A 15961-nucleotide genomic window follows, 5' to 3' on the forward strand; every position below is an offset into this window, starting at 1 on the left:
GTTATGACTTATTCCTTGGAGCATTGGAGTGTGAAGGGAGATTTGATAGAGGTATACAAAATTATGAGGGGTAAAGATAGGGTGCAAACAGGCTTTTTCCACTAAGATTGGGTGAGATTAGAATTGAGGTCATAGGTTAATAGTGAAAGGTGAAGAATTTAAGGGGCCTGTTTACTCAGAAGGTGGTAAGATGTATGGAACGAGCTGCAGCAGAAGTGGTGGATGCAGGTTCAATTTCAACATTTAATAGAAATTTGAATAGATACATAGATGGGAGGGGTATGGAAGGCTAGAGTCCAGTTGTGTGGATCGATGGGACCTGGCAGAATAACAGTTCACCATAAACTTCATGTGCCAAGGGGCCTGTAACTGCTGTAGTTCTCCATGACTCTAAATTTTAGTACGTTTGTGAATGTAGTTACAGCAGTTTTGCAAATGGCTGTGTTACAGAGATTGTGGTCTTTGCCAGCGATTGATACTGTGACTTGCCATTTTAAGTGTGTACAAATCATCTAGAGTGGAAGATAGGTTCCTGCCTATGGCTTGAATTTACTTTTCTTTGTTACTGTCAAAGATTGTTTTCCTACTGTCATCCCTTCCTATCTGGTTTCTTTCTCTTTTTGGAATTGAACTAATTGGTATATTCATTGAAATTATAGAATTATTGAAATATTTCGACATAAGAAGTGATTTTCTTTCTGTTTGTGCCAGTAGAAAAAGAGGTACCTAATCCCTCCAAGCAGCATTAGTTCAGTAGCTCAGCAGTCATAAATAATTTTTTAAGTGTGCTGAGAGCATCTGCCTCTATTGCCATATTGCGCTGTAAATTCCAGAATCTTTCTAGCCTCTGAGAGAAATTCCATTCCCTTTTCCAACAATATCCTTCCACCTTTCACCATTACCTCTTATCCTTCCATGAATACTTTGAATCTTGTCATTTGATTCCTCTTCTAAGAGGAATAGGTCTTTTCCTCAGACCTTGGCTAAATTTTCCAGTGCTGGAAGCAATCTACTAGATGTCTTTTTCTAATACAATCATTTTATTATAATGTGATGACCAGAGTTGTGGACAGTACTCAAACTGAAACCCATTAAACATGTAGAATCCAGTTATTGTATTCTGCAGCTTGGTTAATAAAAGAAGGAACAGTGGTATCTCTGGTAACCAAGATTTGTTTCCTCTTTTAATGTATTCACTTGAACTGGATTTCTTCTCTCTTCCCTGCTTGACTTTAAAATGCTGATAATTAGTCAGTCCTTTAAAGAGCTGCGTGAAATCTCTCTCAAAATACAAAAAGAGAAACAGATCTGAGAAAAAGGAACAATGTAGTAATGGAATGGCTTTCATTTAAATGATTCATTCTTATTCTTGCAGGTTAGTTGCTGTAGATTTTTAAGAAATGTGCAAAAAATAATTGATCTATCTGTTCTTAATTTATCATATTAATCCATAATCTAGTGTTATCTTGTGTAAGTCTTAGAAAACCTAAGCCATGTATGTTTTTCATAAGTTGCTTTAATGTTAAACATTAAATATTGTGTTTCTTCCTCTAGGGATCTGCATATAAATGACTAATTCTAAATCATTAAATTTTTTGTCTATTCCTCAAGGAATCAGTGAAAGAAGAAATCATAAGTAAGCCAAATCCTGCCAAGATAAACAGAGCAAAACAGAGGAAAAGTTTCTCTCGCAGTAGGACTCACATAGGACAACAACGCCGGAGACACAGAACTGTCAGTACCTGCTCAGACATTCCTCCATCTTCTCCAGAAGTTGATGTGCAACAGAATGAAGTTGAAAATAATTTTGCTGAGACCATCCCTAGGCCATGTGATACTAACGTGGAAGAAGAAGCGATCGAAGTAGAACCAGCAGCAGTAGCAGCAACAGAAACAACCCCAATAACAGCAGAAGAAACAGCTGGAACCCCATCACCATTTATCAACAAAATTGCAACTAAATATCCCAAAACAAAAAAGGTGTGCATCAAAATGATCTCGATTTTTCTAGTTTATATTAATATGGTTTGTGAACACGTCATCAATAGAAGTAGAGTTTTCATTAATGATGATAGGATTACAGATTCATGACATAACCACAGCAGTTAGTGCTACTATCTCATAGTTCTGGGGCCCTGGTTTGAGGTACAAGGCTACAAGTACAAGGTTAGGATGTTCTCTGTGTGACCACATGAATTTCCTCCAGCTTTGGTTTTCCCCCCATATCTCAAAAGCATATTGATATAGTTCACTAAACAACCGCTTAGTGTGAGTTAATAACCAAGGGAATCAAAGGGATGCAATTGGTGTGATTGAGTTGAGGAGATACAGGGAAATGAGTGGGATATAAAAATAATGGGAGATGGCATAGACCCAGTGGGCATCCTCTGTCATTATAAAGGTAATAAGATGTTCTCAGTAATCAGACATTTTTTAAGTTCCTGTGGAGAATTGGAAACTAAATATTTAAAAGCCTTATAATTAATTTGCTTTAATTTTATGACAAATTTAATAGCTTTAAAATTTGTTTTGTTTTTCAGCACTTGGTCACTGAATGGTTGAATGAGAAGGCTGGAAAACTAACTGACAGTCCTCTAGAGAGACCCCTGCGAATAACAACGGACCCCGAAGTTCTTGCAACACAGTTGAATTCGTTACCGGGCCTTGCGCACAGTCCTCATATGTATACAACACCAAAGCACTATATTCGCTTTTGCTCCCCATTTTTGACAGAGAGAAGACGTCGGAAAGAAACATTGGAACTGAAGGTTGGATCTTGCAAAAAGGTAAAATATATCAATCTGATTTTTGATGGTAATGTAAGTTTGTTTTTAATGAGTTAGCATAATAAGTTTATTTAAAACATGTAGATCATAAGTTACTGTTCGCCATAATGTGTTGCTCAGAACTGCTAAGGTACTGAGTTTCATAATGAGCAATGCCCAAATATTCATTGCCACTCGATTTGCAATCTAAATGTGAGTTTTTGGGGATTAGTTTTGAAGACAAACATTTTTTTTCATAAATGTAAGGGGTACCAGAGTAGTAGTAAAACACCTGTCATAATGAGAATTCTAGTTGTAGGCTTCTATGTGAATAGCATCTAATTACAATATTTGTTTGTAAAGCGTTGGTTAAAACAGGCCTTAGAGGATGAAACTTCAACTGTTGCTGATGCCTTTGATTCAACTTCCTGTGATGGCTCTCTAAGCCCAGCAATGAGCGGCGAAACTAACAGCCCAGGCACTGTTACACTCAGTGGAAATTGTTGTTTGACAGGTATTGTAACATCACACTCAGCCAAATAATATTGTCATAACATATTAATCTGATTCAAAATTGTAATGGATATCATTCCTCATTTGTTCACCCAGCACAAATATGCAATCTTCATAGATGATGTGGGATGAATAATGTAGAATTAAGTTTGCATTCCCAGAGTGAACTTAGTATTTGGCAATGTTTTCTGATGGTTTGGCTATGATAAATTTGACCAAAATGCTGCACAAACATGTCATTTATTGATTTCTCTGCTTTTTTCCTGCATCACAACTATAACCTGTACTTGCTGGAGTTTTGAAGACTGAGGGGGAATCTCATTGAAATCTATCACAAATTTTGAAAGATCTAGATAGATTGGATGTGGAGAGGATGTTTTCTAAAGTGCGGGAGTCTAGACCCAGAAGACACAAGCTCAAAAGTGAGGAATATCCCTTTAGAACAGAGATGAGAAGGAATTTCTTTAGCCAGGGGGTGGTGAATCTGAGCAATAATTGCCACAGGCGGCTGTGGAGGACAAATCATTGGGTATATTTAAAGTGGAGCTTGATTTGTAAGAGCATCAAAGGTTACGGGGAGAAGGCAGGAGAATGGGATAATAAATCAGCCACGTTAGAATGAGCAGACTCAATGGCCTAATTCTGCTCCTTAGTCTTATGGTCTTATAATTTATACTAGGCCATCTCTGTGTCTTACAGAACCACTGAAAAAATGTTGGTACTTTATGCTACGTTCTGAGGAGCTCATGGGAAAATTGGTCTTTATTTCATAGCTTGTATTTAATATGGCATTCTATTTCAAATCTTCATAATGGTTTGATTAATTCTTAGTACAGTGGATTCCTGTTAATTGAGCCATTGGTTAAGCGAGGCAGCCACATATTTGGGACAACTCTTAAAGAACAAAAGCTAATTGAGAAAATAGTCACGATTCCCTTTGTTTATTTGGGACACCATCCCACTTAACTGGGACAAGAGGCAGTTGCTGAGCCGTTTCTAACTAGTGTCAGTCGTGTGCATTTGCATGGCCATTGGACACTACACTGCTTAGAGTGAAGTTTTGAAATAGCATCAGTTATGAATGCTTGTGTTCAAAAAGCAGTGATTTTTATCACCATAGTTTGCAAGAAATATCCAGTGAGACAGTGCAGAACTGTTTCACTCACTGTAGTTTCAAGCATTCAGGCTTGGAGATACAAAAAATGGCCTTAAGTGAAAATGAAACAATTTTATTACATCAACAAGTTAGAACTATGAAGAATTTGAAGGTATCAACAATCATCTTGAATGTTACAAAGAAAATGAAGATCTGGAAGATGCAATTGTCAAAAGCACCTTACGATGGAAGTCCATTATCTGCATTTGGCGGCTGCGTTGATTTTGTTCATGTACAGTCAATCAAAGGAACACGGCGGCATACACTGGATGAATTCTTCCATTGATAACTATTGGGAACCAATATGCAGTGTTATAGTACCGTAATAGTATTGTTAGTGTTGTAATTTGTTCTGTATTTTAATTAAATACGTAATTTATACTCAGTTAAGCTACAGTTTTATCTTTTTTATACCCTTTAACTATTTCCATACAACTTCGGTTGATTGGGGCAGTTGCTTAATTGGGCCAAAATGTTGATGTGTCCCAATTAACTGGAATCCACCGTAATTATTTTACATTTGCACTAATCCTGAGGTGTGTACTTCTTTAGAGATCTAAATTTCTCTGGATCCTGACAAGACTTCATCTTGGGGTTTTAAATGAATTGGCTAGTGTGAATACTGATAGATTAATTTCAGATTTTCCAAAATTCCTTAGGTTAAGGGATAGATTCCATTAGATGGTTTGAAACACTGCTCCCAGAGTTCAGCATCTCAAGAGTTTTGGTATTGATGAATGTGATTCTTTTCATCCAGTTTCATTTTAATATCTATCTACCTCTGCCTTATAAATATTAAAAGACTTTATTTCCACCACCCTTTAAGGAAAAAGTTGCAAAGATTTGCAATCCTCCTAGAGGGAGAAATATTGGCTCATAACTTCCTTTATAAGTGACCCTCCTCCCTCCCCCACTCCCACTTATTTTTAAACAGAAACCCTTGGATCCAGGTTCTCCCACAAAAAGAAGCATCCTCTCCATATCCAACCATAAAGAACCTTCCAGGATCTTACTTATTTTAGTTATTGTCTCCCATTCTACTGAACTCCAGCAAATACAAGTCTAGCCTGTTCAACTTTCCGCACTAGACAACACATCAGTCTCTCAACTACTTCAAGTTCATTATCATGCTTTCCTAAGTAGTGAAATCAATATGGTCTACCATTTTTCAGAGATGATATTACCAGTGCTTATATGCATGGAGCATATCCTCACTGGTTCTGTATTCAATTTCTATAGCAATAAATGATCATCTATTATTCCTTATTGATATTCATGCCTTTTGTAAGTCATGTACAAAGACATTTGGAACCCCTTTCAAATCAGAATTCTGCAATATCTCACCATTTAGGTAATTTTTCCCAATTTCCTTCTAACATGGATAGTTTCACATTTACTGCATTACACTGGATTTACCAAAGCTTTTCTCATTCACTTTACCTGTGTCTATCTCTTTTTTGCCGTGTTACATCCTCTTCACCTTTCTTTCCTACATTTATTTCTGTAAGTAGTAACCATACTTTGAAGCCTTCATGCAAGCCATTGACATAAAATGTTAAAATATTGAGATCCCAGATCTAATTTTTTGTGCCAAAATTTAATCTCCTACATAAGCTTTTACTATTTGCATTAAACTTTGATGTAACGCTTTATCAAATATCTTCTGGAAATCCTGCACATGCAATGGTTGCCATTCGTTCATTATTCTACTTCAAAGAACTCCAATAAATTGGTCAGTTTGATGTTGCTATCACAGAACCTTGGTAATGTTGCATTATTACCTTGATTTTTTTTTCTAGTTCCCTTGCTACCTCATCTTTAAAATAGCTAATACTGTCTCAGTAATAGAAATGTAAAAAATGGCCACTTGATTGATCCTCTATATTCCTTATTAATTAGCCAGTTCCACAGCTGCACATAGCTTTATCCATTGATTAAAAGTCATAAAGAAAGATACAAATAGCCACCTTTCCAATCACCCTCCTTACTGAGGCATGTGTTGGGCACGTGGCCAAGTGGTTAAGGCGTTCGTCTAGTGATTTGAAGGTCACTAGTTCGAGCCTCAGCTGTGGCAGCGTGTTTGTGTCCTTGAGCAAGGCACTTAATCACACATTGCTCTAGTCTGTGCGAGGAGTGGCGCCCCACACAGACTTCCAATCTGCGCCTTGTAAGGCATGAAAATGCCTGACGCAGGCCTCTCATGGTCTGAGTCGATATTCCCTCCTCTCTCCTCGCTCCTTACTGAAGTCTCCACACTTATCAAAGCTGACTCTGGGATCTGCTATTCCAAACCATCCAATAAAATCTTACCCTGAATGTAAGCAATTTTGCAATATCTAAAATCAATTCTTCAGCTTTTCCACTGCCACTTAATTTAAAACCCAAGATGTTGTCTATCAGGTCTCAGAGACTTGTCAGCATGCAGCTCTTGACAGCTTGCTAAGTATGGCTTTCCTGATGAACTGTAATTTTTTTCAAATTGCACCCTTTTGATTTACAGCTGTTCCTTAGTGATACTTGAAGTGTTGTAAAATATTTGTTTAGTTGATCTGCCCTTCTTGTTTTTCGTTATTAATTGCCAGGACTCACCTTTCAATGAGTCAGTACACACTTTAACCTTTTTATAAAATCAGATTTTATAATTTGTTTTTTATATTTCTTACTTAGCTTTATTCTGCATTTCAGTTCTTTATTCCCAGCATTTAAAAAATTTAGTCATTTTTAACTTGTTTTTATTCTGACCACTTAACGTTGTGCAATTACATAAAGTTTTTTTTGTGTTTTTGACACTTTTTGTTCACGATACATAGTTGGTCTTTTTGAGGAGTGCTTTTTTGCTCTCATCCATTGCCTTTATCTTTCAGAATTGATTACCCCTTTAAAGAAAAGAAGATTACGCCATTTAACTGACTCTGGTTTACCTGAGCCCTTCACTCCAGTCGCTTCTCCACAGACAACTCCCCCATTTATTGACATCACTGCCTCAGATCCTTCTTTGTTTAGTACTCCAACAAAGGGGAAAATAGAAGATGAATCTTGTAGAAATGGCCCGAAACCTGTTTATTCACCGGTGACACCAGTAACGCCCAACCTTCATGGAAATAGTCTACAATTTGAAGTAAGTTCTGTGCTTTGTTAAATATGAAATACCCTGGTGCCAAAAATTTAAATTTAGTTTGATAATATCAGACCTGGAATAATCTGTACCTGTATCTTCTGTAACTAAAGAGTTGCATTTTATTTATTTGTGCTTTTATACCTTTTTTGAAGATTTCTCATAAGCAATATTACTCTCAAATAATGGTTAGAAAATCCATTACATCCTATGCATTCTATTAGAATAAACACAACTTTCTGTAGAGGAAAGAGATGATAACTCATGGATAATGCTAAGTACTGTGAATGCTGAAAGCTAGTCATCTACGAAGAGAAAGACATCACCACCTGAGGTTGATTACCTTCAAAACTTATAAAAGTTAGATACAGTTGCAAGAAAAAGTCAGTGAACCCTTTACAATTACCTGGTTTTCTGCATTAATTGCTCGTAAAATGTGTTCTGATCTGCAGCTAAGTCACAATAATAGACGAACACAATCTGCCTAAACTAATAAGGAAAGGAAAGGTACGTCGCATCCGGAGTTTCTCCGGTTAGTGGACGATTTCCCTCCACGCCTCTCTGAGGCAACTTACGAGGCAAGTTACAGCAGTGGTTTGCCATTGCTTTCTGCCAGGTGAGTTTCCAAAGAGATCACCAGCTCGTAACCCAGCACGGATGGAAAGCGTGCAGGGGAGCCGGCTGGATTCGAACTCGGGACCTTTCGTCCCGAAGTCCGGCACTGATGCCACTACACCACCAGCTGGGTCAAACTAATAAGATATGTCTTTATTGAACACATTGTTTAATCATTCACAATCCAGGTAGGAAAAAATATGTGAACCCTTGTATTTAATAACTGGTAGAAACTCCTTTAGCAGCAATAACCTTCACCAAACTTTTCCTGTAGCTGCTGATCAGACTGCACAATGGCGAGGGGGAATTTTAGACTATTCCTCCAAACAAAACTGTTTCAGTTCATCAGTATTTCTGGGATAACTTGCATGAACAGCCCTCTTCAGGTCACGTCACAGCATCTTAATTAGCTTAAGGTCTGGACTCTGACTTGGCCATTCAAAACATAAATTTTTTTAAAACCATTTTGTTGTTGATTTACTATTGTGTTTCGGATCATTGTTTTGTTGCATCATCCAATTTCTATTAAGCTTCAGGTGACGGACTGCTACCCTGACATTCTCCTGTAAAATGTTTTGATACAATATTGAATTCATAGTTCCCTCAGTGATTGCAAGCTGTCCAGGCCCTGAGGCAGCAAAGCAGCTCCAAACCATGATGCTCCTTCCACCATGTTTCACTGTTGGGATGAGGTTTTAGTGTTGGTGTACAGTGGCCTTTTTCCTTCAAACATACTGTTGTGCATTTCTACCAAAAAGTGCAACTTTTGAGTCATCTGTCCACAGAACATTGTTGCATAAGCATGTGGAACATCCAGGTGGTCTTTTGCAAACTTGAGACGTGCAGCAATTTTTGTTTTGGAGAGCAGTGTTTCCCTTGTTTAGTGTTTTTCTTATAGTGAACTCATGAACAGAGACTTCAGCAAGTTCTAGAGATTTCTGCAGGTCTTTTGCTGTTACCCTTGGGTTCTTTTTCAGCTCTTTCAGCATTGCACGTTGTGCTCTTGGTGTGATCTTTGCAGGACGCCTACTTCTAGGGAGAGTAGCAACAGTACTGAGTTTCCTCCATTTGTAGACAGTTTCTCTTACTGTGGACTGATGAACATTTGGGTCTTTAGAAATGCTTTTATAGCCTTTTCCAGCTTCATGTATCTTGACAATTCTTCTTCTAAGGTGCTCTGAAAGTTGTTTTGATTCAGGCATGGTATACATAGAACATAGAATATAGAACAGTACAGCACAGTACAGGCCCTTCGGCCCACAATGTTGTGCCAACCCTCAAACCCTGCCTCCCATATAAGCCCCCACCTTAAATTCCTCCATATACCTGTCTAGTAGTCTCTCAAACTTCACTAGAGTATCTGCCTCCACCACTGACTCAGGCAGTGCATTCCACGCACCAACCACTCTCTGAATAAAAAACCTTCCTCTAATACCCCCCTTGAACTTCCCACCCCTTACCTTAAAGCCATGTCCTCTTGTATTGAGCAGTGGTGCCCTGGGGCAAAGGCGCTGGCTATCCACTCTATCTATTCCTCTTATTATCTTGTACACCCCTATCATGTCTCCTCTCATCCTTCTTCTCTCCAAAGAGTAAAGCCCCAGCTCCCTTAATCTCTGATCATAATGCATACTCTCTAAACCAGGCAGCATCCTGGTATATCTCCTCTGTACCCTTTCCAATGCTTCCACATCCTCCCTATAGTGAGGTGACCAGAACTGGACACAGTACTCCAAGTGTGGCCTAACCGGAGTTTTATAGAGTTGCATCATTACATCGTGACTCTTAAACTCTATATCCCTCGAATTATGAAAGCTAACACTCCATAAGCTTTCTTAACTACCCTATCCACCTGTGAGGCAACTTTCAGGGATCTGTGGACATGTACCCCCAGATCCCTCTGCTCCTCCACACTACCAAGTATCCTGCCATTTACTTTGTACTCTGCCTTGGAGTTTGTCCTTCCAAAGTGTACCACCTCACACTTCTCCGGGTTGAACTCCATCTGCCACTTCTCAGCCCACTTCTACATCAATGTCTCTCTGCAATCTTTGACAATCATAAACAGATCTTTCTTGAGAAAAGTAGGCTCTGTCAGTAACCTGACTTTGTGTGTCTTTTTAATATGGCAGGAAGCCTCTACAACCCACACCTCCAATGGCATCTCATTGATTGGAACACCTAACTCCAAATAGCCTTTGTAGAAGTTGTTACCCCCAAGGTTCACATTTTTTTGAACTGAGACTGATTGTTTAAATTGTGTACTTGGCATTGACGAGAAGAAGTGCAATTGTTTGTGTGTTATTAGTTTAGGCGGATTGTGTGTGTCTGTTATTGTGATTGAGATGAAGATCAGTCCACATTTTGTGAGTAATTAATGCAGAAAACCGTGTAATTTCAAAGGGTTCACAAACTTTTTCTCACGACTGTACGTAATTGGTTTTAAGCAGGTATGAAAACTGAATTCTCAAGCCATATTGATAAAAGGGCTAATCTGTAATTCTTACCTATGATGGTTCAGCTATATCAAAAATGTATTTAGATACTTGCCCAATGGTGCATAAAAATGTTAAATAAATGAAGTAAGCAATAATAGGTGGCTTATCTATGGTATTATTGGCTTTAACACTATTAAACGGAATGTGATTTGTGATGCACAATAAATCACATTCTGATTGATAGGATAATTTTTTAAATTTGATATGGTTAAAAAGCACTTCTTTCATTCAGTTTTAAAGTGCCATTTGTCTCTATATTAACTTGATCATCTCTCCTTTGCCCCATCCAAAGAACATTTCATCACCTGAAAGTTCCCCAGAAGTTAAACGAAGAATTTACACTCATGAGGTAATATAGTGTAATTTATTTTACTGTGTTTTAAATATAGTACCTTTTTGTATGATGGAATGAATGTTAAATCATTCAACATGACATTTTAGTAGCATTATACCCCACAAAATTCAAAGTAATTTTATTACCAAAGTACATATATGTCACTATATACAACCCTGAGATTCATTTTCTTGCGGTTAACCACAGTAAGTACAAGAAACATAATAGTATCACTGAAAGATCACACCTAAGAGGGAGGACAAACAATCTACTATGTGCAAAAGACAACAAACTCTACAAGTACAAAAAGAAAAAGAATAATAACAGTAATGAATAAATAAGAAATAAATATTGAGAGCATGAGCTGAAGAGTCCTTGAAAGTGAGCCTATAGGTTGTGGGAACATTTCAATAATGAGGCGAGTGATTTCAGGAACCTGATGGCTGAAGGGTAATTAGGCATTCCCGAATCTGGTGGTTTGGGTCTTGAGGCTCCTTTACCTCCTCCAGCAGTGAGAAGAGACCATGGCCTGGGTGATAGGGGTCCTTGATAATGGATGCTGCTTTCCTGTAACACTGTAAGTGTGTGCAGTGGTGGGGAGGCGTTACCCATGATAGACTGGCCCATATCCACTACTTTTTGTAAGCTTTTTTGTTCAAGGGTATTGCTGTTTCCATACCAGGCTGTGATGCAACCAGTCAACATACTCGCCACTACACATCTATTGGGGGTTGTCAAAGTTTTAAGTGACATGCGTAATCTTCGCAAATGTATAAGGAAGTAGAAGTGCTGCTGTGCTTTCTTCGTAATGGCACTAACGTGCTGGACCCAGGGGACAGATTCTTTGAAATGATAACACAGAGGAATTTGAAGTTGCTGATTTTCTTCATCTCTGATTCACCCAATGAGGACTGGCTCATGGACCTCCAGTTTCCTCCTCCTACGATCAGTAATCATCTCTTTGCTCTTGCTGACATTGAATGAGAGGTTATTTTTGTGGCACCACTCAGCTGGATTTTCAATCTCTCTTCTATATGCTGGTACATCACCACCTTTGATTCGGCCAACAACATTGCTGGATGCCCTTGTTACTTTGAGTTGTTTATGCATTTTGTAAAACACCATTCCACATTTCTTTTGTCTTTCATAGCAGAGCCTACTGAGGTCTTGATACTGGGGCTGTCATCCTCAAAAAGGACTTGACATTGATTTGAGTATCTTTTCGATAATGAGAGAGAGGAAGAAAAGTTTAGGATGTGCTTGAACTCCATCATGAAAATGTACATAGCCCCACTGACTCTTGGGAATCTCTAGCCCATGCTTTTCTGAATGGAAGAGTATTCAAGATGGTATTGAGAACCTCGTGAACACCAGGTGCACAGTAGCCCATTGTACATGGCAGAAGGAGCACAGCATCTTACATTTTATCTAATCTTTTGCACCATCTGTAGAAAGTCTGCAGTTCTATATAAGCCTCATCAATCAACTCAGAGCCCACAAGGTCAGAACTGAAGCAAGTCATCCTTGATTCCAAGGGATTGCCTACAAGATTGCCCTGATTGGTTTTTAATTTATAGAGTCACAGAGTTATATGCATAGAATTAGGGTCTTAACCCGACTCGTGCAAGCAAACCAAATTGCCTACCTGACCCCACCCCATTTGCCTGCATTTTGCTGATATTTAAACTTTTCCTTCCTGCAGATCTGTTAAAATGTCTTTTAAGTATTGCAATTGTACCTGCTATTCCTCTTACTCTGGCAGCTTGTTATCCATAGCCAACACATTTTATGTGAAAAATATTCCCCGCCCCGCCCGCCCCCCCCCCGGTCGCTTTAAATGTTTCCACCTCACTTTAAATCATATGTCTTTTTTTTAAATGCCTTACCCTAGGGAAAAGACTGTGATGATTCACCTTCTCTATGCTCCTTTTGGTGCTATGTACCACTAAAAGATATCCATAACTTTAACTGAGAATCAAGTCTAGAAAATGACAGCAACTTAAGTTCCAAGAGGTATGAGAGTATAAGGGTTAAACCACTGAACTAAAAAGACTGGAATGATGACTGGACTCAAGTGTGGGAATTCAAATCCCACAGTTATGGTTGATTGATGAATCATTTTGTTAAATTATGGAATAAAACAACAGTATCAGTAATAATAATAGCCAGAAATGTAAGTGATAGATTGCCATGTTTTAAAAAACTACTTTGCCTAAGTCCTTATAAATGGAAGTTTGCAGGGGTTGAAGCCTCCACATCCAAAGCAGGGTGAATAAACATTGACCCAGAAGCATTGAGCACAGGTCAGTGCTTGAAGATAATAATCCAGAAGCTACCATAAGAAACCATAACAAGCAGTGAAAGCTACTAAACAATAGTTTGTAGATTAGTTTTTCCAGAAAAAGAAAATTCATAGCAACACACGCGTAGCACCTTGACATCAACACTCTTTTCTAGTCCTTTCATGGAATGCTTTTCCTCCATTGTATCAAGCATGTTTTAGGCCTCCGGTTTTTAAAAAAAATGTCCAGAAGCTCGCATCTTCACATTGTAAACCTCTCTTTATCTCATGTAGTGATATGCAGGTGTTGGATATACCACAATAAATCCTTTCCTATGAAAAACATTGGACCTAATGAGGAAAAACTAATTCTGTTTAATTTGCAGATTTCTGAGAAAGTATCCTCCTTCTTGGCACTGAATTCTTTACGGAGCTCCAACCTAACAGAAATGGGACTACTTGATGTGAAAACTATTGAAGATGTTAGCCCAAGAAGCAGAACAGAAATTAGCCAATGTATCAGTGGCATGGAATCTGTTTCAGAACTCCATACAGGATTTGAATTGTGTGAGCAGCACACACTGCACAAAGATTTAGATTGCCCTATTCACCATGATCGGACTGATGCAAGCAGCCAATCAGAACCTATTTACAGTGGAATGGGCTCTGTGTACTCTTCATGGATGAAGAGCCCTGAACGACCGAACCTAAATTTCTCGCCATTGAATTCCAATCTTCGGGATCTTACACCCTCACATCAGTTGGAGATAGGTGGTGGCTTTAGGGCGAATGAATCAAAAATGCTTCAAGATGACACCAGACTGTCATTTCCAGAAGGAACTGGTTATTACTGCTCCGAGGACGGGATGATCAATTTTGGTAAAGGGATTAATGGGGACAGTATGACCGAAGGAAGCTGTACACCACAAAATCCACCACAGAAGAAAAAAGTAAGTGAATAATCAAAATAATTAACAGTTTTCAAAATGTTTAGTACAGAGATAGCAGCTGGATCTGTGGTCTTATAGCTAGATTAAATTTTAATGCCTGCTTGGGACCACACGGTTACACAGTGGTTAGCATCATGCTTTACTGGGCCAGCAACCCAGGTTCAATACCCACCGCTGTCTGTAGGGGGTTCATAGGTTCTCCCCATGACTGTATGGGTTTCATCCAGGTGCTTCAGTTTCCTCTCACATTCCAGTCAGTAGGTGAATCAGTCAAATGGATGCAATAGGGTGTCGCAGACTTGTTGCAAGTTAAAGTAAGTTTATTATCCACGTGCACCATATACAACCCTGAGATCCATTTTCTTGCAAGCATACACAGTAAATCCAAGAAATAATAGAATCAATGAAAGACTGAACGCAACAACCAATGTGCAAAAGACAAGAAACTGTGCCAATACAAAAGAAAAAAAATAAATAAATAAGCAATAAATATTGAGAACATACGATGAAGAGTCATTGAAATTGAGTCCATAGGTTGTGGGAACAGTTCAGTGATGAGACAAGTGAAGTTGAGTGAAGTTCTCCCCTCTGGTTCAAGAGCCTAATGGTTGAGGGGTAATAACTGTTCCTGATCCTAGTGGTGTCAGTCCTGAGGCTTCTGTACGTTCTTCCTGATGGCAGCAGTGAGAAGAGAGCATGGCCTAGGTGGTGGGGGTTCTTGATGATTTACGCTGTTTTCTTGCAACAGTGGTCCATGTAGATGTGTTCAAGGGTGGGGAGGGTTTTACCCATGGTGGACTGGGATGTATTCATTATCTTTTTAGGCTTTTCCGTAGGCAATGGTGTTTCTGTACCGGAGTGTGTGCAACCAGTCAATATACTCTCCACTACACATCTACAGTAGTTTGTCAGGCTTTTAGATGCCATGCCAAACCTTCCAAACTTCCAAGGAAGAGGTGCTGTGCTTTCTTAGTAATGGCACTTGACAGATCCTTTGAAATTATAACACCAAGGAATTTAAAGTTGCTGCTCCTCTCCACCTCTGACCCTGCAATGAGGACTGGCTCATGGATCTCCAATTTCGTCCTGAAGTTGATAATAGTCTTCTTGGTCCTGCTGACATTGAGAGATTGTGGTTCCACTGAGCTAGATTTTCAATCTTCCTCCAATATGCTGATTCATCACCATCTTTAATTCGGCCAACAAAATTTAAATTTGGCATTGGATTTGTCCCAAGCCTCACAGTCAGAAGTATGAAGTGAGTAGTGCAGAGAGCTCAGCACACAACCTTGTGGTGCACTTGTGCTGATGGAGTTTGTGGAGGAGATGTTTTTGCCAATCTAAACTGACTGGCATCTGAAAGTGAGGAAATCGAGGATCCAGTTACACAGAGGTAATGAGACTAAGGTCTTGTGGCTTATTGAGTAGGTTTGAAGGGATGATAGTATTGCATGCTGAGCTATAGTCGATACAGAGCATCCTGTTGTATGCATCTCCACTGTCCATAAGGACTGGTTACCATGCTGTATCGCTAAATAAAATAAATAAATCACATTTCTTCCCCATAGGGATGTTTGGAATGAGCAACTAAACCCCTTGACTACGTCTGCATGTATTTTGGTGTAGCACAGTCGTGTATTGGTTAGCGCATCACTTTACGGTGCCAGCAATCGGGGTTCAGTTCCCGCCAAAATCTGTATGTTCTCCCCACCATCGCATGGGTTTCCTTCCACG

The 15961-nt window shown here is 39.0% G+C and overlaps 1 protein-coding gene across 8 annotated transcripts in view; it reads left to right on the forward strand.

Annotated features, from left to right (window-relative positions):
• kmt2e (lysine (K)-specific methyltransferase 2E) overlaps nucleotides 1-15961 on the forward strand; it is a 131803-nt gene that overhangs the window by 100051 nt on the left and 15791 nt on the right. For all 8 annotated transcript variants that reach the window (XR_010021134.1, XM_063072860.1, XM_063072858.1 and 5 more), the window contains 6 exons: nucleotides 1612-1980; nucleotides 2541-2786; nucleotides 3129-3279; nucleotides 7299-7552; nucleotides 10955-11011; nucleotides 13664-14227. Coding sequence is in view for 7 of the 8 variants with exons in the window: in XM_063072860.1 (XP_062928930.1) it covers nucleotides 1612-1980; nucleotides 2541-2786; nucleotides 3129-3279; nucleotides 7299-7552; nucleotides 10955-11011; nucleotides 13664-14227 (1641 nt within the window). In the remaining variant the exon portion in view is untranslated. The remainder of the gene's footprint in view (nucleotides 1-1611; nucleotides 1981-2540; nucleotides 2787-3128; nucleotides 3280-7298; nucleotides 7553-10954; nucleotides 11012-13663; nucleotides 14228-15961) is intronic.

This window comes from Mobula hypostoma, chromosome 20, assembly GCF_963921235.1.
Source record: "Mobula hypostoma chromosome 20, sMobHyp1.1, whole genome shotgun sequence".
NCBI classification, from domain to species: domain Eukaryota; kingdom Metazoa; phylum Chordata; class Chondrichthyes; order Myliobatiformes; family Myliobatidae; genus Mobula; species Mobula hypostoma.